The 25,123-nt window shown below is 36.9% G+C and overlaps 1 protein-coding gene across 2 annotated transcripts in view; it reads right to left on the bottom strand.

Moving 5' to 3' along the window:
- Positions 1-2,675: 2,675 nt before the first annotated feature.
- LOC146000215 (uncharacterized) overlaps positions 2,676-25,123 on the bottom strand; it is a 179,359-nt gene continuing 156,911 nt past the window's right edge. The window contains exons 4-11 of one of the 2 annotated variants that reach the window (XM_083137610.1): positions 24,646-24,755; positions 20,941-21,129; positions 18,508-18,654; positions 16,823-16,948; positions 15,436-15,519; positions 14,090-14,369; positions 11,335-11,707; positions 2,676-10,373 (exon numbers count right to left, since the gene is read on the bottom strand). In XM_083137610.1, coding sequence (XP_082993736.1) covers positions 10,115-10,373; positions 11,335-11,707; positions 14,090-14,369; positions 15,436-15,519; positions 16,823-16,948; positions 18,508-18,654; positions 20,941-21,129; positions 24,646-24,755 — 1,568 coding nt within the window. In that variant the 3' untranslated portion in view covers positions 2,676-10,114. The remainder of the gene's footprint in view (positions 10,374-11,334; positions 11,708-14,089; positions 14,370-15,435; positions 15,520-16,822; positions 16,949-18,507; positions 18,655-20,940; positions 21,130-24,645; positions 24,756-25,123) is intronic. The other variant, XM_083137611.1, reaches the window with a different exon arrangement.

The raw sequence follows: 25,123 nt of genomic DNA, 5'->3' as shown, positions 1-25,123 counted from the left end.
AAACTCCTGTAAATTAAGATGGTTTACCCCGGGACAATTTCACAGACAGGCTCTGAATAGAACGCGTCTCTGAGCGTATAGAGACTAGACATTATTTAAATGCATTTCGGCAACTAGACTTTCTTCATTACAATCACACTTCACACAGTAAACATCTTTGTCTGACACATTTTAACTAATAGTAGTGCTGTGGCACTCGCAAGAAACTTAAGTGGTTTGTTCAAAAAGTCCCAGGACTGGTCCTAATTGCTAACAGAAAGTACAGTGAAACTTCGATTTTATGTTTTTCAGGGGATCGAGAGAAAATCTTAAATTCTGGGAAATTAAAACAGAGGAAAATTTATTAACATTTTGCTATGTTTAGACCATCAAGATTGAATGAAAATGTGGAAAAATGTAAAATCAGGGTTCCACTATATATATACCTAATTGATGCAAAAAAATTATGTACTGAGTAATAACTGTTGAGTTCAGTGTTATCTGTTCAAATGTCAAGCATTTTAAGCTGTATTATCCATTACATCTCAAGCAAAACATTTGTTAACAATTCACATGGATGACTGACTCTCTCACTAAACATGAACTGTTACACACAAACTCCTTCAATAGTTTCAAAATAGCCCTGAACTTCTAAAACAACAAAAGAAAATTGCACATTATTTTTTTATTATTAAAGTACTGCATTTTGTGTTATTTGTGCAAGTTGACAATTGTCTGTTTTTATCTCTGGTACGGTGCATTTACACTACACAGAGTATTCGTTAAACCCCCCACAGCCTATGAGAACATACATTTTCACTTACTTCTCTTTGTGATACAAAAAAAAATTGATGAATTTTGATTTTTACAAATCAGGTTCACTAAAATCATGATGCACATGTCCAGATACAACCATTACCAAACACAGTTAAATTTATCAAACAAATAAATAGTTATACAATTGGTATTCTCCTGAGTCCAACATTTGATTGATAAATTCCACTTTTTTTCAATGCGACAAGCTATTCTGTGCTTTCTTGGAATAATATTCCCGTCACTCTTAAAATAGTACGTTATGCTTTAGGAAATTCTTACAAGATGACAAAAATTATGCCTTCACTATCCTACTATGTTTTCAGTTCTATTTTTTTACACAGTTAAGCTTACAGTAATGTCTTGATATAGAAAGTATCTTTCGATTAAAATGAGAAAACAAACATTACTGAAAACATGCATATGGACATTGAAGAAAAAATGACAGTCTCCTTTTGTGTTTTTCATCTGCATTTCTTTTTTTACATAAAAAAAAGTCCACATAGTTACCACATCTTTTTCTATTTTTGAATACACACAAACATTGTTTCTTTACACTAAAATATCTTCCTGGTGTAGTGTTTATTTTTTAAGCTTCACATTACTATACTACTTGCAAAAAACACTCATCACAATTTTTAGGTTCTCAGTCACTGAATTAGACAAAAAAGTCAAACTTTGAGAATACAGACAATCACTCTGGATACAAAAAACAAATTTCTAAGCTAAAAAAGATATGATCAGATGAAATCACAATTTTTATAACTTCTGTGCAATTATTTGCTTTCGTGTTCAAATTTTCTAAAAAAAAAAAAAAACAATATTTATGAAACAGCCATAAATACTTTCTCAAGTTTACATTTTTTTTAAATGAGTGTGAAGGTTCATAATGAATTCCAATTATATAAAATAGAGATTGTGTCAGGAAACAAAATGTGTTTCGCAAAACTGACATTACAATGTGTAACATATGAACAGAATTAACCATCCTTCTGAAAAACTGCTTATAGATGTTCTTTTGTTTTTGTGTTTCCATATTTAAGTCTTAAGGGAGATTTCACACCAAAGCAACAGGTGACACGTGTCACTTAGGAACGAGCCAATCAGCAGCAACATTTCACCCTGTGACTATGACAAAGTCGCACAAGCCCAGTTCCATTCGTGAAATCCCTAAGTAACGTGTGTTGCCTGATGCTTCGGTGTGAATTCTCCCTAAACGACCAGTGTACAATTTGGGGGACATTTTTCATTGATGAATGTGAAATGGATATAACTGCATTACAGAAGAGTATGACTACCAGAGATTTTTTGGAAACTTCATTTACCACATTAGAAAATAATTTCAATATTATAAAAACAGAACTGAGGTAGTACTTGTACAAGTTATGATGTAGCTGGAGTTAAAACATTTTTCAATCAAAACACATGCTTTAATTACGGAAGTAGAACAAGGCTACAATGTTGACATTCGAAGATGCCGTTTTCAACTCAATAAGGAAAAACAGAAAATAAATATTTTACAGAATATCTCTTAGCCAGAAATATAGTGTATTACAATTGAATTTGATCAGCAACTATAGATATGATGTATATATTTACACTTAATTAATTTATATTTGCCAGTGTATATGTGTGAATCTGCATGTGTCCATGTATAGAAGTGTATGTTGTGGTATGATAATGAACTGATGGAATGAAGATTCAGTGTAGTGTACGCAGATGATATGAAATGTTACAAGAATTAAATCTCTTATAAAATTTCTTCACTGTTTTCCATGCAATAAAATTATTCTAATTATGCAAAGTATCTTTGGAAATATTTCTTCTGAAGTCAAATTCTAACGTACTAATCCATATTTTGGAAGAGTTTGTTAAGTTGGGTGTTTTTGTCGCATACAGTTCCCTGTTCTAGCCTTAATTTCCAATTGGTTAGCTAATGTCAATCTTTCATTTAACAAAGGTAGGCAATTGATGTGATTTCTTCGGTAAATTCATGTCTTAAAAAATGCGTATAACTTCTATTACGTTTATAGAATATTGGATTCAAGAAATAATAATTGATTGACTATTCATCTTTTTATCTTTACAAAGATTTAAAAGCATCTTTCTCACAGTTTTTTGCCATAGGCGTAACTTAGCTGGGGCAAGGGGGCACTTGCCACCCCATAATTTTCAGATTTATTAAAATTTACAAGTTAGGGGGTACTTTTGTTAACGTCCTGGAAGTAATTTAGCAAATAATCTTGGATGATAATATTGTGAGATGGAAAACGTTTCATATCTGTCCCCCCAAAATTAGGCCCCTTGTTATGCCCATGGTTTTTGCAACACTATTTAAGTGCCAATGTTTTATTCAAATATGGCTTGTTTGGGGAAGGTGACATCCTTCCAATATTCTTACCACTTCAAGTATTGTTTTTTTTTTTTTTACTTATAATATCTGCGTTGCTGTGTATACATGAAGAAATTATCAGATTTCATTATTTCAAGAACATCGCAATATATATTCTTGTACTAATAAGAGACTTGATCCTTTGAACCTTTCATATCACTGTTGCACTTCATGTAGGGGTGTCTGAAAACTGACCATACAACTGGAAATATGAATGAATTAAATAATTTAATAGACCGGAAAGAAAAGACAGTGAGACATAAGAGTGCTGCATGTTTGTGAACATAAAGCTGATCATAACAGAATATCCAGTTGGACCCTTAATCTAGCCAGGACCCAAGTTTTTACACAATAGTTTGCCACGGGCAATAGGAACTTACATTACTTGGTCCTCATTCCACTTCGATACTACTGACACCAAAAAATAAAAAAGGAGAAGATTATGAGTGTGTATATATAATATATATATTATCGATAACAACTAGATTCCTCTGCGACATCCACTGGAAGTTGTTATGTAAGAAACCCTGCTTTGTACTAGTGAATGTCAAAGAGTAATCCTCACGATTCTTTTTTGAATTAATTACAAAATCGGGCACAACAGCACATGATTCTAAGATAAACAATCATTTATTTTTCATATTTTTTTTTTACCTCGTCGATACTGCTCATATGAAAAGTTCATTTACACTGAACATAATACAAAATACTATTCTACATAGACATTGCAGAAAGCCGAAGCTTTCTCTAAAAGTGATATTCCCAGGAACTACTCACCATTTTTCTTAACAAAGGATATATGTAAACTTTAAACTGATTCTTAACCTTATACTTATACCAACAATGGCGGGAAGTAGAGATATTGTCACATTTTTACTTCCACTATTTTGCAAACCCATTTGTGAGGGGTTGAAGCTCTGTGTCGGCAATGGAGTCAATGAAACAGTTTGTTTGTATCAGCACCTAACCAATGAACCAACAAATTAATATTTGTGTATGTGTATCAGATACTCTTGAAATAAGCAGAGGCAATTTAAAAATTGTGAAGGGGAAAAGAAATACAATTAGCCTGATCATTCGATGGTCTGCTTGAAAGGAAAATAAAGAAGAAGCACTATTTTTAATATAATACTTCTCCAAGAAATTGCAAGCTGTTGTAAAATGAAATTGAGTAATTTGCCTATTCCCTAGGAATATAAAACAGGCCTTGAGGGCCAAGGCCTACCCACTGACAGCAGGCCTCACTCCTACACCGGTGGCCAACGGTCCAATACACTGGCCAAAATCTCTGGAGAAAAGTGTTACGCTTCCACCAAGGAGACTCAAACTAGTGTGTATCCCGTAGCCTGAGCACAAAGCCTAACTCTTTAGACTGCATGGCTATGGTAATGTAACATTTCAAAAAACAAGTTTTTACTCGATGAGCATATGTTTGCTGGACAAAAATAAATCAAGAAATAAGAATATTAAAAGGAGAAAGATCAAATAATCTCTGCACATTAAATATGAATTCGAAGATAATTGCCATTACGGAATCATTAAAACTCTGTAAAATTCCTATAATATATAACTCCTATAATTTGGAGCACAAGCCAAGATTTGTCCATTGGTTTGCATGTTAAGATTCACAGAATATGACTGTAAAAGAAATGATATGGACACATTTTGAAGAAAACGTAGTTAATTTGAAAGAACATGACATGTGATAGTTATTATGTGACAATTTCTCATTTCCCACCTATGCCAAACATAAAACTTATATTTATTGAATGACTTATGTTTTAAATAATGATGAATGAACGTGAAGTGCATTCATGATGAAAACACACTAAATGTTCTTTGTGCAAGATATTCAGGAACTTTTCTTACCATGGAAGACTTATACTTCTATACTGCGAAGATGAAATGCTAAGAATTTTTTTTTATGCTAGCAGCATATTGAGTTAAGATTCTACCAATACTAAAATGATTGATGCATGGTTGAAGTAGCATTATTGATATATAAAGAGGATGCATGGTGCAAAAGTGGTAAAGAAGTTAGGTTGAGGTGCTATGTAAAGGAATGTTAACCTTTTGCAGAATGTGAATTATTCTCACGAACCTTTTTCTAATGGAAAAGTTTAAATATCTGCAGATATCTAGAAAATGCAGCGTGTTGGTTAATATTGATTGCATGTACAACATTTGAGATTACCACCATAACTTTGTTGCAACCCGCAAATTGAAACTGGAATTAGTGGAGGTGTCTTGATGTATTTAGTCTCATGACGGACATAGGTCTACTGTTGCCATTGAATTTATGGGGACATTTATGGTTTGTGGATTACTACCCATGGAAATATCATTTTGATGTAACAAATTTACTGACACTAACACAGTTTTCTCTGTAGGATTAGAATTAGAAGAGAAATATTCTTAGAAGTGAGATTTGAAATTTCTGTCATCAAAGATGTTCACATTTTGAATAATTCTTAAAACTTTCCTGGTGGCAAATGATGAAGATGTTCAATCGGGATAACAACCAGGTAATTTCTGGATAGGCTTTCGAGAGCTAACTCTAATACCTTCAATCCCTGAAGATGAGAGTGCCGTTAGCTCTCAAAAGCTCGGAAGCCTATCCAGAAATCACCTGGTTGTTATCCCGAGACAGACAACCTTTTCATGTTCACATTTTGGTGTGTGAATGATAATTTAGAAAAGCAATGCTCATTTCAAAAGCACTGAGGATGACAACAGAAACATAAGGATTACAGATACAGATGTTTACAGTGTAAATAGAATAAAGCTTTAAACCATACACAATTAGGATAGGCAAGGCGAAAAAATGTCAATCAATAACAAATTCCAAGTAGGAATATTGCATGCCCCAAAAAATGTGCACAAAAATCATAAAGAAAAGAAGCCATTTTAATACATAATGTGTTACTATTCTAAACAAAATTTATGTTAATGTCTGCATTTACGATTTGTGTACTTCTTTCCACTGTTGTACCATGCATTCCTTCATTTTGCCGATCAAAATTACAACAGAGAACAAAATGCAACTATGGTTAGCAGATGTTAGCAGAATAGAATTCTGCCACCTGGAGGGAGAAGTAGGAACCAACACATTAACTACTAATTTACTATACAACAATAAAATTCTGAAAGTACAAGAGACGGGCATTATGTACAGTATTTGAAATAGCCATTAGTAACGTCTGTTTCAGATAAATTAACTACTATTACAAATTTTGAATAGATGGTTCACAGAGATATCTTGTAGCAAAATGTTCATACATTAACATTTTTAAAAAATTCTGAAATAATTTTATTCTCTTAGTGTAACCCTTTTGTTCACAAGTTTTATTATATCAGTGCATGAACCGATATTGTGCAAATGCTAGACTGATTTAGTGATTTATTTCTTTTATACATACTCGTGAAATTAAGACAAAAATCTAGGAACAAGAAATTATATATGTGTATTTGTATTAACGTGTGTGACCATATAATATTAACAATTGAGCACACGTCATCTCATTGATACTGAAAACTTGTTCAGGTCTTGCACACGATGTACAAAATTAACTTTAAAATAAGTATTTAACTCGAGAAATTCTCGAATTAGATGGATATTGATGCGTATAGATTGTATTTATTAACGTACAATTTAAGTTTCTTACTCAGTTTTACAGAATAAGTTATACAATACCTGAATTTGTTTATACTCGGGATGGATTTGTTCCCCGGTGAATCGAACCATTCTTATACCATCAATAATGATAAAGAAAGGCCAATTATAGTGTGTGATCACTTTATAATGCTACAGTATTCATTTTTCACAGTCCAAACTTGGACCAGAGTTCAGAAGAGTGCTGTAGCAAGGTATTAGCAGTTTAAACAAATGTCATAGAATGCCAAATGTATGTAAAAGAATAATATTTAGCTCAAAGCTAAGATTGATTTTCCTTTCCGAACCTTAGCTAGGACCTAACTTAATTATCAAATGTTTACCACTAGGAAAATGTTCATCATTGGAATACTTTTATTCACTTATAACACAAATTCAAAACTTTGTCCACTTGTAATTGAAATAATCTTGGTTACAGTGAAACAACTGAGCTGACATTAGTGGTTTTTTAACTTGAGAACAAAAGGGGATACAAGTTTCCCATTTTTAAAAAAGCAACAAGTGAACAACAGTATAGAAGTAAAATGCTTTTCAAGTAATTCTCTACAACATAGCATGAAATTTGATATGAGAAGGTTTTTGGGCAAAAAAAATTGCTCCATATACTTTTTTCCTATGAGATCCATAATTGACCATCTATATTTTAAAAAATCTTTGGAACTTCGTCACTATGTAGTTTTTTTTTAGAAGATAACTTGAAAATTTATAACAACATAACAAAAAACACTTATTTACCTATTTTTTTATACACCCTTTCCCAGTTGTAACACATACAATCCCTTTTTTGGAACTTGGCATCATTGCCAAATAATTTCTTTACTTTTTCATTAAGTATGTCCCTCAATAGATTATGCTCATTTGTAGATACGGATTTGCCCGGCCATGAAAGCATTGGCACTAGTGTTGCTAGTTTGTCACAGAGGTGGTAAGGCTGCTGCTTTTAACAGCAGGAGTGAGAGGAAGCCTGTAGTTCTCAAATTTTCTAAAGTTTCAGATATCTCTGTGCTAGTATAGTGAGATCTCCATACAAAGTGGCATTGCTATAATACTGATTAGTGATCAACTAGATGGAAAATAAATATGGTGACTTGCATTGGTTAAAAATTATATGAAAAACCAGTTAAAACGAACCGAATAGTCATCACAATCGCATTAAATATTTTAATTGTTCGTAAAGTAATTGAAAATATTCAGAAATATCACAAACACAATTCCTTCATTTTTTTTATTTGTCCTGACGCAAATGTTTCAAAAGAAACATATGAAGTATTGATATTCTTCCACCTATTACTCTTTTTTTAAAGTTCACTTTTAGCACGGATAAGCTAATCGGGACTGAACTTACAGTTTAAAGTGGGTTCTGAACCAATGTGTATCGAACCTGGGACCCCTTGATTACAAGTCGACAACGTTAACCATAAAGTCATTGGGGAGGTCCATCCAATCAACTTGTTACATATACACATTTAATTTTGATTAGAAGTAAAAAAAAAAAAAAACGTGGCAACAATGCAATAGAAGATGGATTTTAACGTCAAATAGGCTATTGCCAAGTGCACAATGGCAGTACAGGTACTGTTATTGTAGAAAGAAAATTTTGAAGAAGAATTCAAATAGACACACTGTGAGATCTCTTTTTGATAGAAGTAGCATGCATATGACATAAAGTAGAAATATGCTTAGATTATTTGTTTGAGGAGATTCGTATCTACAAATGGACATATACTCCACTCGTCATGAGGGGAAACAATATGTGTCCAAGTTTTGCGATTATGTCCAACAGTTTCTGTATAGTTACATTCCAAAAGGGGCGAAAGCCCACATAAGGGATTTTTCATTTACCTAATAACATTTAGAAATATAGCAATGACACCCGATTTCATGTATCCACATTTTACACAAGACAGATTATATACACATTGTCAATTTTACTAATCTACATAAGCGAGCTCCGAATCAATGGAATACAGTCTTGCTTTTTTAAAATACAATGATTATACACACAAAAACTTCTTCGTACATAATGCAATCTTGTAGCAAAAATTGTGTGACTTCACTTTGAACAGAGTTTAATAAAAATATATTACAAATCACCTGCATTGGCTGTTCAGACTGAAGTCACATAACACTCAGGTGCTACTGGAGAAGAGGAATCACGTTTTTTTTTATATATATATATGTATATATATTACACATGGGTTTTATTAGATTTTCTCTTACACATATCACATAAGCTCTATACTTGAGCCGTATGTTAATCTACCATAATACACTGGCATGGATGTCGACATTATAGACTCTCTAGAATTCTGAGTCTCGGTATTATCACATGCAGAGCCACCTAGTGTCGCTCGTGTGCACTAACTTTGATTTCTCTCTTTCTCTCGATGTTCATTACTTTTCACACGTGGAATGTCTTTGGATCGATAAATATATGGTGAAAGGTGCCATGGAACAATAAACAAAAGATGGTTTTTCATAGATTAAATTTGAGAATCTCGGCAGCACTTGTTCTGCGTTACCCTAACGGTACTTAGCAACCTTATCTCTGAATGCATTTGAGAATTTCAGTCTTATATTCAGAGAAAAAAACATGTTTGCATTTCGCCACAAGTTGTCATGGAAACGCCGCATGAATAATCATGTCCTCTGTACTATAAATTTCAATGATCCTTTGCGTTGAACCATGTTAATGTTTTTGCTCACCATCAGAGTAACTGAATGTTTAAAGTGTGAGAAATAGGTACAAGTACTGCACGTAACCAAATGAACCAAATGAATGTGAAAAGTTGGTAAATTCAATGATCGAATTGCACAAATTAGATATTCACTGAATGAAACTACGAATCTTGTCGCAACTTAGAACTTTTTGTAGTTTTCAGTAAAACAATCTATAGAGACAGACGTAACAGAGGTATTAGGTTCTTCCCGTCACCCTTTCTGGAAGATTTAAAAGTGATTCATGTTGCCTGCGTTGACTGCTCGATCAATAGAATTCAGTTTCACAATCATGTTGGCATGTGGAGGGTCGGTGATAATGATGACGATTACTGCTGAAATCAAGTAAAGACAGTGATTTAAACTTTGGCCTTGACGTACTTAGTCTCGTTCAGTACAACATTTTTCTTTCTTTCTCTTTGTTCCGTTCAATCCATCGGAGAACACTGATTTTGCCAATGTGGACGGTTGGCTCTCCTGCTCAAGTTTTCAGGGACACACCGAGAGTCCAAAAACTGCCCACATTCTGGCCACAAGTTTCATTCGCTCTTCACCACCGACTGATGGTTGGATGCAGCGGTTGTCTGCGATCCGTAGGAATGTGTTGAAGTGACGAGGGACAGTGGAGTGTTTATGGATGATGTGAGGGGGCTGGTGAGGGTGAGGGATGTCGGGGGTGTCATTGATGCAATGGAAGCTGCAGCCGCAGCGAACATACTGGAAGGGGTGCCAACTGAACATATGGTGGAGCTGCCGATCGATGCACTTGGTGGATTTATCCGCTTCTCTTTCTGTCGCCTACAAAATATGTGAAAAATTTAAACAATATAATTGAATGATTTCCCCTACTAAAAATAAATGTTCAGATTAGAGTATTGACATAAAAGTAGATCATATTCACTGAAAACTACCCATGCTATTACAAATTTATTACATGAATTGCATTCATTACAAAGTAGATTGTTTACTGGAAAGTTCAAATTTTCTGTGTTTCATTATCAAACAATTAGTTACATAAAAATGTGCATATATCACTCCTAAGAAAGTTACTTTTTAAAACTTAGCTAGGTTATGGTTGCTCCTTTCGAAAAGTACCTTGATTTGTGGTTACCATTACTTTATGAAGTAACTAAGTTACTTTTCAATTTCTTTATTCTAGATGAAGTATAACTCGTATAAGGGACATTCCTTGAAAGTGGTCCTACTTCATGTAAATAACAAGATGAGTTAATATGGAAATTATTATTGTTTTTAATTGCATTAAGGTTTAGATGTTTGTGAAATAATATAATTTGAACATTTCTCCAATAGACGTTACTAGCATCAGTAGCCTATATGATATACAGGCAAATGAAGTCAAAATCTGCTACATTTTTAAAGCATCGCACACGTAATGCACTTTTGTTAATGTTTTTCATGCATTCATACTGTTTTGTTGTTGTTTTTTTATAAAAAAATTGTTTTAGCAGATGCCATAAAGTACTTGATATTCTATGAAATCATTTCTTTATGAAAATGTTGCACACATAACATTGGAATGTCCCATAATATGTTTCATGCACGAACTGAAAGTAAGTTACTTTTTCCCTAAATATTAATTTTCATTTAATTATGATGTACTTGTGAACATTAAGAGATACAAAAATTCAAGTATTCAACATTTCCTTCTGTGTGAAAATGTAATTAAAAGTAACTTTTAATTTGTTACTTGAGAAAAGTAAAAAAACTGGTGTATGCAAGGTTCACCCAAGGTACTCACCTATTGCAAAACCACACCCGAACTACCTCCTTCTCCATGGATAAACTCTCAGCCAACATGGAGATTTCTTCCGACGTAGGTTTAGGATTTTGAAGAAATGCCTTCTCCAGGGCCACGCGTACGCTTGTTTCTATAGACGTTCTCTTCTTCCGACGCCTCCCGATGGCCTCCGGGGTCGTGAGGGGGTTAGTCAGGGAGTTAGGATTGTTGAGGGAGTTGTCTGCATCCTCCAGCCACTTCTGTAGAAGTGGTTTCAACTTGCACATGTTCTTGAAGGATAGGTTCAGTGCTTCGAACCTGGATATGGTCGTCTGGGAGAAGTCGTTTCCGTACAGTTTACCCATCGCCAGACCAACGTCGCCTTGTGTGAAACCTGCAAATATCGAAAGGGTGCACTCAAGTTGTCTAGCTTGTTAATCCAGATTGTTTGATGCATCGAAAACCGAGAAACACTTGAATTTAAGGATCGATTTTCTTCTCAAAAATTTCATTTCAAAATACAGCTGATATTCCAAAGTTTAAAAAAATTACATCTTCAAGAACAGCCAAGTCAGATGGTTTAAATTTCACTCTCTCTTGGATGTTCACATAACTGCCATTCCACAAAACGAAAAGTCATCTGAAATTGACTTTGGCCAGATTTACAGATCTTTATTCAGGTTTTCCCATAAGTATGATATTAAAACAATGATAATAAGACCTGTTGTAGCATATGATTGAAACCTGGGGACCCAAAGAAATACAATATGAAAACTGACTAAGTAACTAACTCTCTAGCCTTCATAAAGCCGAAGGTTCATGGCTGCAGCAACACAGGCCTTCCATCTGTCCTTATCTTGAGCAAGATCTATATACCCTTTCCCATCGCTACCGATTTCCTTTAGGTCCATCTCAACGTTGTCCCTCCATCTTAGTCTTGGCCTTCCTACAGGTCTCTTACCATCAGGTTTCCCAACAAGAATCCTGTAAACTCTTCTTTCCTCTCCCATTCGTGCCACATGGCCTGCCCACCTAAGTCTTCTTGATTTAATCATTCTAATAATATCTGGACATGAATACAAATTATCTAGTTCTAAATTATGTAACCTTCTCCACTCACCTGTCTCCTCATCCCTTTTAGGTCCAAAGATTTTCCTAAGGATCTTATTTTCAAATACTCTCAATTTGTTTTCCTCTTTCAATGTAAGGGACCAAGTTTCACACCCATATAATACTACAGGCAAAATTACTGTTTTGTATATTTTAACTTTTAGTTTCTTAGATATTAAACGAGAAGACAAAAGTTTATGAAGAGAATGAAAATATGAAAACTGATGTTATTTAAAAGAAAAAATGGAAAATTTAGACACAATGAGACAGATGAGTGGTATGTGATATAACCAAAACATGGTTAGGCCATGCTCGGAGAATACTTGAAGATAGAACATTACAGTGAATATAGTTGGAAACCCATTGCTAGAACATGGGGCTCCCCGATGATGTTGCGGTAACATCATTGCCTTGTAGTAAAGGGTTCCAGGTTTGATACCTGGTGGAAGCACATAGTGGTTTGGATCGTACTCCCGATTAGCCTACTTGTGCACAAAGTTGACTTAAAACTCAAAATTGAAGGAACAGATGCAAAACCAGGTAAGTCAACACTTGTCCAGCAAAATGAACTTTTATTTGCAAAACGTTACTGTAAATGGAAAGGTACAAAAAACATATGTTTTGATGAATGGAAGTGTCAAATGTATGAAACAAGAGAGAGAGTGTTGTAAAGTCCAGTACAGGATCCACATGGCAGGAAATGACACCACTACCATTACGACAGAAAATTTACTTAGGGGTTTCTTCCCCCCTGACCTTTCAATTATGTTCCTAGATCATAAGGAAGAATCAAGATCAGATTGATGGATCTTACAAACAGCATAGGATATAAGAAGATACAAAACTGGAAGACACTTTGAGAAGAACACCATGGAAGAATGCAATGGAGAAGGCTTTATACAAAGTATTACTAAAGCACTCCAACTGCAGCAAAGTGAATATGAGCAGAGAGAGCTTTTTGAACTTCTCTTTGTTAGCGTTTCACTTCTTACGTAAAAATACAACTACTATCCTGCTCGTGTTTCCAGCTGGTGGCTGGGAAACAACGAGTCAGCGATCAGTTGAATTCTCTTCGAATGACATCGGGAATTTTCGTGTTGCAAGGCTCCGAATGTTGCTAATGGGACGAAACAAACGAGCATTGGATACACTGCATGTTGCCAAACGTACTGTAAAACGTGGGAGAGAGAGAGAGAGAGAATGTTAATAAGTGCTGTTACTGGATAAAAGTCGCACAATAGTACACAAAACACCCAAAACACTGTACAAGCAAGCTAATAAAAAACAAAAGCAGATGTACCCTTGGTAACGTTATAACAGGAGAGTGATGTTACCCCTACAGCTTTTACAGTGGTGTGCCCAAGGAGGGGTTGATGGGGTTATAACTCCCACCCCTTTGGCCCAGATTCCTTAATAAAAAAAATGAATGTCAAAGGTAGAAAAATATGACAAAATGAGGGCCGACTACCAAGAAAATCCTGGGTACGCCACTGAGCTTTTACTTTGCAACTGAGTTGTTGACACTCATTGAGCCACACACCCCCGAAGATGACTGGTGAACAGATAGAACTATGTAGGAAAAAGTAGGTCGGCCGCGCCAGTTGGGCATGCAATCAGTATAAACAAATGCAAGTTTGAAGTGTGGCCAACTACCGTATAAACTCACCAAGTTTGATACGCCGCTGCTTGAATGTCTTTGCGAACTGTTCCAGCTCCTCCAAGTCTGTAGTTTCTTCGGGCGGAGGTTCGAGCAGCCGGGATGATGGAGTTTTGATATGCGGCATGGATTGCGTCTGCTGCGACACTGGCGATGGGTGGTGTGACGTTTGATGCTGGTGCTGTTGCGAGTGATGGTGCAGCTGGTGTTGATGCTGTTGCTGCAGATGCTGTTGGTGTTTCTGCAACTGCTGCAGCTGCTGTGCGGCTTGTGCAACAGCTTGCTGGACCTGGAAGATGAAAAAACGTTACTCATGCTTAGTCTACCAGTAACATGTTTTTTTGCTGCTTTATATGATGAAGTAGCAGTCATACCTTAACCTAGAAAGTATAGTTCGAGGAAGTCATGCTCAGTTTTCAAGAATTTACATTGTTTACTTGCGCAAATTATGTACCACAATTAAAATTTCCCTACTCGGAGCTCTGGAGCCCATTGAAAGCATCGGATTGTGGTGAAACTTGGTACTGAGGGTTTGGACACCCTCTTTGTACTCCCCCTTAATCTGCCCAGGGCAGACCTTCATGGTGGAGTGGTCTCGAGTTCGAATCCCAGTCTACGCATGGGTATTCTTTGTGAGTGCCCCTTCATCAGTTTTATCACCATTCACCATCTCAATAAGGACAGGACTTTCCAATGGTGTAGCGGTAAATCGCGAGGTCTCTTGTTCGGACCCAACTTTAAACTGTAGGTTCAGTCCTGATTAGCCTATCGGTGCATATGGTGGACTTAAAACACAAACTCAATCAAACACACCATCGCAATCAGTCAAAGGTTAAGTAAAATAACCTATTTCAATAATTAATCTACCCATGTGTGCACATATGGTACTATTTAGAACTATTTCTAAAACCCTGTCTATGGAAGAAAGCATGTGATTCAGATCTTTGTGAAATCAAAACACTTTATATTCAATGTTAATTCGTCTTTTATGAAATGGAGTTATCATAATGAATCGTCTTGTATGATGCGGTTAGCTCAGTTGGTTTTGTGATATATAATTACTAAAAAAAATAAGGTAAGTGACACAAGTGTCCTTTTAAAGCATCTCCACTCTTTGACTTTCTACGCTGGTGGAAATATCAAATTGTACCTATATTACATCCATGTCATAACTAAACATTTACAATCGCCTAACATATGGATTACACATGAAGCAGCAACAGAACTGAATAAATAAAAGTTGAACTGCAACAAAAAAAAGGATGTCTCATGCTTGTTTCAGGGGAAGTCAAAACAGGGGCTCAGATCAAGCAACAACATCGATACACACATGACACATTGGCTTCTGAATTTACCTGGGCAGCTTGTGTTTGTGATCGTGACACGACAACGCCCCGAGAGTGGAGATTCTGATGTGCAAAGCCCTGTTGTATCAGACCCTGAAAGAGCCGCTGAAATTATTTACAAAAAAGCTATGCAAAACAAGAACAACCTGAAGCTACAATGTTTTTCCTATTCTTTATAAAAAAAATTAAAATACTTTGTACTTCATATAGTTAGTACATTTGCTAACGATTTATGACCTGATTAGTGAATAGCAGTCTTAAAAGGCTGACAAAAAGATTTTGCATTGATCGGATATTGGAAACATATCATATGTATGTATGTGTGTGTTGGATGAAGGAGGGTCAGAATGGCTAATATAAAAAATAGAATGAAAAATTAACACTCAACGGACACTGGAAATATCTAAATTTTGGCTACCACAGGCTGCATCTTCAGATGTAAGCAAAAGATCGTGGAAATGTTAGTACAAATGAATACTGTAGTGCATATGTAGTAAGAACAAGACATGTAATCAATACCCGATTGCTATTGACCGATTTAGGCATAGTAGTGTATTGATTAATTCGTAAAATTACAGATCCAATATAGATACATAAACAGCCGGTAATTTAGTGTGGAATTCTGCCATTTTTGTTATTTTTATGAACATTACCAAACTAAAAACTAACGGTGCAGCAACCTGCCAGGGCCAGCCAAAGCAGCTTTTTTACTGGGTGAAGCGTGGTCACTGCATGAAGTCCCATCGCCGCTGTTTTCTGGCTTTAAAGACCGGAGTCCACTACTTCATCTTTTCAAGCAACTCCTCAATTGTCCACACGATTCTGGGTCAATGCCGAAATTGGGTGAATCGAACCCAGGACTGCTTGCACCAAAGGTGTGTCTCAATTGGCAGTTTCTTTTTCAAAAAGCAAAACTAACCTAGTTAATATGTAAATTAATTAAAGAGCATAATTAACTATTCATGTTCCTCCATTTTTTAAAACTGTATGTTCGATCTGTAAAATATCTATAGAGTATCAGTATATATTATACTAGTACATTATTGGCATTGCAAAAATTTTATTAATAAATTAAAATGTACAACTAGTTTCTGAGAGGATGATGGAAAATTATATCAATGTTGTATGATGAAATTACTGAAATCTTTTATGTATAAATTGCATAAATATTTCCTCATATCTTATCACTTCAGCATTTCCATTATGACGATGTAAGTTGGAATTTCATTAAAAAAAAAACAGATTTTTCACAAATAAGTGTTTGTATTTTCTACATATAAACTCTTTTTTTTTTTTTTTGGAGCACATGGAAAACATCTTGAGATTCTTAATATCTAGCCATTTCTTTTGTTTAAAAGGCTAAATTATATTATTTTTTCATTGCACAAATCCTTACCTGGTTTTGCAGGAAAAGTTGTGTTTGTGCTGGCAGTTGTGCTGCTGCTCCTGGTTGGAACAGCACAAATTGTTGCAACTGCTGCTGCAATTGTTGTTGATGTTGTTGCAAAGCTTGCTGTAGAGACTGGAAAAAAATAACATTTATTTAAATCACCGTTAACAACATACTACACATGTAGTTTTCAATTGTCTTTTAACTCAAATCTTTTTCCTCCTCATTGCAGTTTATAGTGTTCTTAAATTAGTGTTTTTGAAGGAATTTGTTCTTAAATTGTAAATCATGTATGGCTTGGATAACATATCTCATTGCGTGAATCAAACTTTAATTCTCGAATGCAAACAACTCTCATACGAGGATGTATCAAAAAGTTTCGAGACTAAAGAACGATGTCTCCTGGCACAGTGACTTATGAAGGTTGGTGCTCCCTGTGCCTGTGCGTGCAGCCTTGTGCTGCCATCTGTTGGTGTGTTACAGAACTAGTCTCTAAACTTTTTGATACGTCCTCGTATGATGATTAAGTGAATGTGTTTTTAAGTAGTTAACTTTGTTGTATAAGAGTAATTTGGATTATTTTACTTCCGTTTTCTGCCACTTTTGGCATGAAGATGAGTGATGATACGATGAAATTGTGGAAGGAATGCTCACAAAGAACACCTGTGCTCAGGCTGAGATTTGGAAGCCAGGACCACTGGCATCGCTAACCACTCTGCCACAGAGACTGGCCTTATTACACAAGACATGGAGTAACTAAGGATGTAAAGTGCCTTTCGCTTTGAATTACTTGTGGGACTTGGCATTTAATTGACTAATATTGTTCTTACTTTTTACATTTCTTAGATTTTGGGGAGATGCATTCACTTGTTGTAATACTTCCAATGCTCATGACAATGGGAAAGCTGGATTGGTGATAGGGCATGTAATGTGGTTGACTTTCATTCATTCTCGCCATCGAAGGTTTCTGGGTTTGAGTACCAGCCTGAGTGTTAGTGTAAGTGCCCCTTCATCAATTTCATCTAATCATCTTCAGGATGAGCCAAAAGTGGAAGAAAAGCAATGCTAAATAACAAAAGGAGAAAGTATGAATGTTCAGGAAAGCAATTTTTGGTAGTCAAGTGCATCTAGCAGTCCTATTTCTAGCCTAGGCATGGTTGTTTCTTTGTGAGTGTTCCTTCGTCAGTTTCGTCTATCTTGTTCATCGTCACAATCATAATTGACCTAAAAAGGTTCAAAGGGGACACAGATACAAATGTAAAAGTATATTTATCTGTGGTCAACCTCCGTAACAGTGTTTAGTACAACGTGCTATGACGGCAGGTGTCCCAAGTTAGAATCTGTAAATGTCCCTCACATTAGTTACATCATATCAACACTCATAGTTGCGATTAGCCAAACAGGGCAGAAAAGCGATGCTAAAAAGAATACAAATGCAAGATATATCTGTTTAAGTTCTGTAACTTGATGCACTTACTCATCACCCCATCGTCGCCCTAAGTGAATACATTTGAGTGTTTGTAGCGTATTCATTTCTTGCTCATGCATGAATCCCTTCAAGCAAGCGTATGGAATGCCAAGGTCTCTGGTTCAATCCCTCATTGACAATCTTTACAGTAATCACGGAAGCTAAATTCACATGTTGACTAAAGTATATGGAATGACGTGTGTAGAGTCACCTTTGCACCCACCTGCAGTTCCTGAGGTCCGAGGCCAGAGAGGTTTGGCAGTGCTGACGAGACTGGAATCTGACCGGCGGCTGCTGCGGCCAATTGATTTTGGAGGAACAACTGCGAACCCTGCGCTCCCAGGCTCATCAACTGCAAGAAGGGCAGCACCTACGGTCACACAAGGTCATCATGTGATCCACACACATGCATACATGTAATTGACAGAGTGCATCATCATGTTGCCATTCCAACTCTACTGCTGGTGATTTTAAACATTCATTTCTTAGCAAGTGGCTTGACATCACTTGACATCACAAGTGGTTTGAAACTACCTTCTCCACAGTGAGGACCATATCTTACAGCTTCAATAGTACTTATATGTCTGAACAGTACTGCATCTTGCAGAAGAAACTCAGCCAAGCTCCGTGGCACACTGGTTACCACTGCACACTACGATGCCAGGGGTATTTGTTTTGAATACCACGATTGTTCTTTGTTGAGCATCCCTTGATAAATTTCATCATACCATCCTCATCGTCGCAATTAGCCAAAAGTGGCGGAAAAGCAACATTAAATAACAACAGTCAAATCATACAGAAGAAATTAAATTAATATTTGTCAAATAAGACTTGAAGCTTTTCTGGTGACAAATTACAAAGATCTCTTGAATTTTTGCTTGGGTTAGTTCTGAAGATGACAGTTTTGTAGCATGAAATCTTCCCTTCCTTAGTAAGCTTTTCGTAATGGACATCTTATCTTGTTTTACAGTGCCTATGTGATGTACAGTTGGATCCAAGAGTATTACCATGCAAATTGTCCATCACCATGTTCGTTCACCATGTTTGACAACTTCTGTACCAGCATACATAAAAATCCATCGCTTAAAAATGCACAGGATGTAATAGAAAAATTAATGAAAATGGTTATGGACAATTTGCATGGTAATACTCACGGATCCCACTGTACATATTTTCAAGTCTAACAGAGGTACAGTGTAGCAATCTGTGATCTTTAGAACTATCGATTGTTATCACTAATTGAAAAGGAAACAATTTTTTCTACAATAGGGCTTGAAACCATGAGACTGGAATTCCATGCCAGGTGATCTACCAAGCCAACATGGTTTCACAAGCTCCTGTCATTTGCATGTAGTGCAAATTTTAGTTCTCCTGTGTCTGAGATAAAATCTAAACGAGATGAGTAATATGAACAGCGATTCAAAGTTTTGTTGCAATGCAACCAGAAATTGTCTTGGTAGCTCTGTTAGTTAGAATGATAGAAATGTTACAGGGTTTCATGGGACTGGACTCGAGTCGGTTAGTTCCATTTAACTGCTGTTGTGTTCCATGTGTGATGCTTGTGTTCAGCTTTTAATTTATTTTTGAGAGATTTTGAATGTAGTGGCAGCAAGGGTGCCTACATGATTTTTTCTTTCAGGGGGTAGCAGTGCTCAAGGTATGGGGAACATGTTATGCTATCCCCTAGCTAAGAAAATTCTCATAATAGATCCCCCCACTAGCAGTTGGCCCCCCTACTTTTTGCCACTTTTCCCCCCGCATTATGCTAAACCTTACCTACCAAGGGAAAGTGAACATCCCTGCCCCCCCTCCATCTTGGAACTTATTCGCCACTACTGCCCACTAGGATAATTTGCATAGACATCCCGCTCACCAACTGCATTTTCTTCATGTTCATCCATACAAGCACTGGCCTGCCCCCCCCCCTCTCACCCCACTTCCCCCTTGAGCACTGGGGACAGAGTAAGATTTTATATCTTGCCCTTCAGTCATTAAAGCTCATATTTCACCTTTTATTACTTTCTATTATTTTATAAATTAAAAAGAAATGAAGTTGAACTGAAAATATCTCGACTCCGTTGACAAATTCAGACTTGAATCCACTATTTAAATAGAAACTCAATTCACCTTGTTTCCTTTCCACAAACATTTATGGCTTTATTGACGAACACCCCTTTGTATTTTTTGTGCTTTTTCACGATGCACAGAGGGAAGTGTTCCCCTGCGGGCGCCCCTGACACAAAATATTGTGAAATACGAGGCAAGGTGTCACGTGGCTAAACTGGTGGCATCTCCAGTTGGCGGCTGGGAGGGAACCAGCAAATCAGCGATCAGTTGAATTTTCTTCGACTGACATCGGGCGTTTTCGAGTCACAAGGCACCGAACGCTGTTGGCGGGACTTAACAAATGAGCGTGGGTTACACACAGTGTTGCCAAAGCGAGAGAGTTCTGACGTCAGCATCAGAAATCAACGGGGGTTAATGGCACAACTGCACACGTGGTTCTGCACAATGAAGTTTCCGGAACGACCGATTGGGGGCTAGAAATAGCCACGAAGGTCCGCCGCCAACTGAAAATGCGACTAGTATAGTGGCATACAAAGTGGTAGAGTTCACTAACCACATGAAGTTGTATGAGCATGAAAAAAGCACCCACCTGATTGAGCGAGAGCTGGCCCGCCTGGATGGCTGCGAGAGCTGCCTGGACGCTGGCTGCGGCTGCTGTACCGCTGAGGTTTCCGCTGCCTAGCTGGCCGTTGGGGGTGGTTTGGCTGAGCGACGAGGTCACCCCTGTACTCGGTGAGGATGACGTCACTGAACCATTAGAATGCCGGATGTCAGTTACCTGAAAATCACCAAACATAGTTTTATTTCAGTGAACAAATACTGTAATAATAGGAAAGTCAAAGAGTGTAACATTACAATTACCTTACTCTAAAACTTCATGCAGTTGTTATTTTTCACAGTAACTTGAGTGAACAGTAGATGATTAGATTTAACATTCCTTTATGTTCCTGAGAACAATTAAGGGGTCCCGGGTGCGATACCCGGTGGAGGCACAAGTGGTTCGAATTCCACTTTAAACTGTAGCTCCAGTCTCGATTGGCCTTCATGTGCATAAATCGGACTGAATACTTAACTCAAACAATGTTTCTCATCACTAACATCCAGGGCCGGACTTGCCGACCGGGCAAATCCCGGTACGTCCTCAGTGCCCTTCCGAAAACACATTCGTCACTCTTTTCCCCCTAACTGCTCACAATTGGGCACCCTGTTGAGGAAAATTGCCACCGTCCTCTTGGCAGCCCCAGTCCGGCCCTGCTAACATCTAATCATTACTGTTCATTCAAGTCACCATGAAAAAAAAATTGAACCTCCACATAATATTACTGTGTTGCCCAGGTTAGGTTAGGTACCTGAGGTCTAAAACAATTGTTTCGTTTTTCCCATTTCCAGTGTGTTACTGACTTTTTATATGTAACAAGGTTTAGCATTCAACTTTAATTCGATTTAAATACCATGTAAGAATAATCACGATTTTTGTGATAATTACCTATGTCTTTACATGCAAGTTCTTTTTATGTGAAACACTTCTGCGCCTTTTCAATTATGCATAAATACTTGCTTAGACAAACTTACCTTTCTTCATCATGGCATTATTGTATAAAAATTCATAAATATGAATTTATTGATATTTATGAATTCATTCTATTACTATTGAAGTTTTTAGCATAAATTTCAGAGTAGCACTTTGCTTACAATATGATTTTAAAGAGGCGCTGATTGGATTTTTCACTATGAAACTGAACTGTAAATGGGCATACATTCTATTTTTTTTTTTTATTTTTTTTTTTCGTGTATAACTGCCCTAGCGTGGCCTCCCCTGGGACAGTGACCCTCTTGCCCCCTTCCTCCGAGTCGAACGCCTTGTTTCGTTGTTGGCCAGTTCCAGGCACCAAGTTTTGTTTCGATATATTCATGATTGCTTTTGACAGGGACAATGGTGTGGGTATCGCAGGCTTTCTGTTAATGTAAATAATTTCGCATGTATTGTTTCATTTTGTTACTGCATTTCATCAAAATGGAATACGTAGTTCTAGTTGTGTTGCTCAAAATCTGACCTAACTCCACTTGATCAAAAATCAATGACCGTTCCTGTCTATGAAGGACGCACCTGCATATATTCCACCTATGTACGATTTATAGAGGCCGAAGCAATGAAATAGAAGGTTCTAGAGCGACGAAATGTCATACACCGATCGTCTTTTGTGGAGGCAACTGAAAATGTTAAGCCTTGCCTTGCTTTATACGAAAGCATTTTCTGAAGTAAAAGAATATGGCATTTCATGGTAGTTCTCAAGGATAGAATCGGTCTTATTTCAGTAGCACAACCAATCAGAAGCGACCTCTAGGTCACGAGTGCAGGTGTAATGGCGGCCGCGTGAGATGTAAACAATGTATCACTTCGCATTTTTAAATGGCGATAACTATTCAACCGAGAGGATAACGTTTCCTGTAAAACGGTATTAGGTGCAAATCAATGGCGTTGCTTAAATACATGCTGCCTAGCGTATACAGTACATGTATAGAAGAATAAATTCGTTGTTTCAATTGCAAACACCAGGAACAGGCTCATCTCATATACCTTTCGTGCTGTATATATTATCTAATGGAAATACTTCCGTCTAAAGGGGGCCTAACTATTTCTTTATCTTTCTTTCAGCTAGGTGCCGGAATGAGCTTTAAAAAATGATTTACAATGAGCTTTAAGTTAGCCGACAAAGGAGGATGAATTGTATGTTTAAAACAGCCAAGCGTTCCTTCATTTCTATCTTCCTTTCACCTTCTTTCGCATCGACGCTCTAACACAATGACTTGCAATGCAAACTCAATCGAGCACCGATGGTTTTAACATTAGGACTGAGTGACTGCTCCTCCCCTGTGGCTCGTGGCTCCCTCTTTTGGTGAAATATCGATTTGCGGCAAGTGAAATGCACTGAAGAAATCTAATTTGACGAGAATGGGTCACCGAAGAGGCTCTGACGAAAAGCAGAGGTTTTTAAGAAGAGGTGCACTTTGGCTGGCCTTCCGTTCGAGTTGCACTCCAAACGGAGGAGGGAAAAGCGCGAAAATTTTACTCAAGTTCCTCGTCAGTTCGGACACTGAAGTTTCTTTCACACTTGTATTTCTTGTAAATACACAACTTGTTAAATAAAGCTGAGGCTAGTGCAGTGTTGCCAGACAAAGTGGGATCGAGAATATGTTATCGAAAATATCGCATGTAAATTCGGACTTAACGGTTATAATTTAAATAACGGCCGAATCACGCGAAGCTAGATTTACTACTGGAATGCCCTTCTTGAAGCTGGACTGGCTACAAGACTAGAAATGGCTGCCAGACTGATTTTGACGACTAGACAGTGTTCTAATTGCAACTTGCTTCTCTGCTCGATGTTGTGGTAACAACCAATCAGAACAAACATTTGGTTATGTGAAGATAAGGAAAATCTGTTTTTGTCTGTGGTTTGTGAGCGTTGGTTGTGCGAGGTTTTTTTGGTTGTTACTCGATAGAAGTACGTTCATATTTATTAACATTTAGAAATTAATCCATAGCAATGTGATTTTATACTACATATGCCATTATCCGATTATGACAATTTTTATTACCAGTGTATTAAATGTTTGACATGTTTAGTTGAACATTTTTTTTGTGAATGAGTCCTGCGAATCTCACACATGAACACCCGAGTTCATTATAAAACATGTTAAGTAGATCTTGATTACCATTTCTTCTTTCGATCCAATTTCTAGCACACACTTTTCTGTTCCTTCTTAGACCTTTAATTTTAGAATTATAACGAAAATATCAGCAGTAACGATCTCCTACCACAAGTCGCTCGTCAATCTTTTCGGCCCTCAACACGTCACAAGTTTAGTAGTAATAACGATTACTCTATTACAAGACATATATGTTATAAAAGGCCTGTAATCAAGGAATTCCTGGTTCGATTATCTGTGAGATGAAGCTTCAGTACTCTGGACTGTGCTTTAAATTGAATTCCCAGTCTCGATTGACCTATCTGTGCATAAAATGGGTAGTTTTTTCTCCTGAATAGCTCTGAAATCAGGATTGTTTACATGTATATGGAATTGGCTATGTATAAGATTGGACGAGACACGACTGAGCGCCATCTTTCTGAATAGACCATCTACTTTTGCTGTCCACTGTTCACGGTTCAATATTATTAGGGTACTGTCTAATGGCTGCCCACCTTGTTAAAATAGGAGAATAATATTCGCGAGTTAAGATGAATAATGTTAACAATGTTAGGACCCTTGTTATTTCCTAATGACAACTTACCAAATTGAGAGCCTCCCGGTCCGAATCGACGGAATCTGCGTCTCCATCGCCCGCTACGTCACTCGTCGCGCTGTGCTCGTCATTGCTAACGTCACCGTTCATCCCAGGATCTGTGGAATAAAGAAAAACGAACATTAGTTACCTATGAATACTGCAAAAATGAAAATCAGTAACATCGATTCTAGAAAGTAAAGTTTTAAAATGCGATTGTGGACCTGCCTATGCACAGAAAAATCAAGCTTAGGAACTATATAGGACTCAGGTTCACATTGATGAAAATAACCCCAAGCATTTTTGTAGCACCCTGTACCAGCTGGTATGCATAGTTGGGTCGAGTCATGTATTAAATTATTCTGTCAAATACCTAAGGAATTAGTCTGTGGATTCGAAGCAGGTGTTCGTCTTCTGCTTTTTAACGTTTTTATTGCAATTCATTATCACCACCAGGGCTCGGATAGTTATGCACTTAAAATACCTA

The sequence above is a fragment of the Lepisma saccharinum genome, chromosome 16 (assembly GCF_977018435.1).
Source record: "Lepisma saccharinum chromosome 16, izLepSacc3.1, whole genome shotgun sequence".
In the NCBI taxonomy this organism is placed as follows: Eukaryota; Metazoa; Arthropoda; class Insecta; order Zygentoma; family Lepismatidae; genus Lepisma; species Lepisma saccharinum.
Note: the sequence above shows the minus strand (reverse complement) of the source record. Positions and strands in the feature narration are given on the sequence as shown.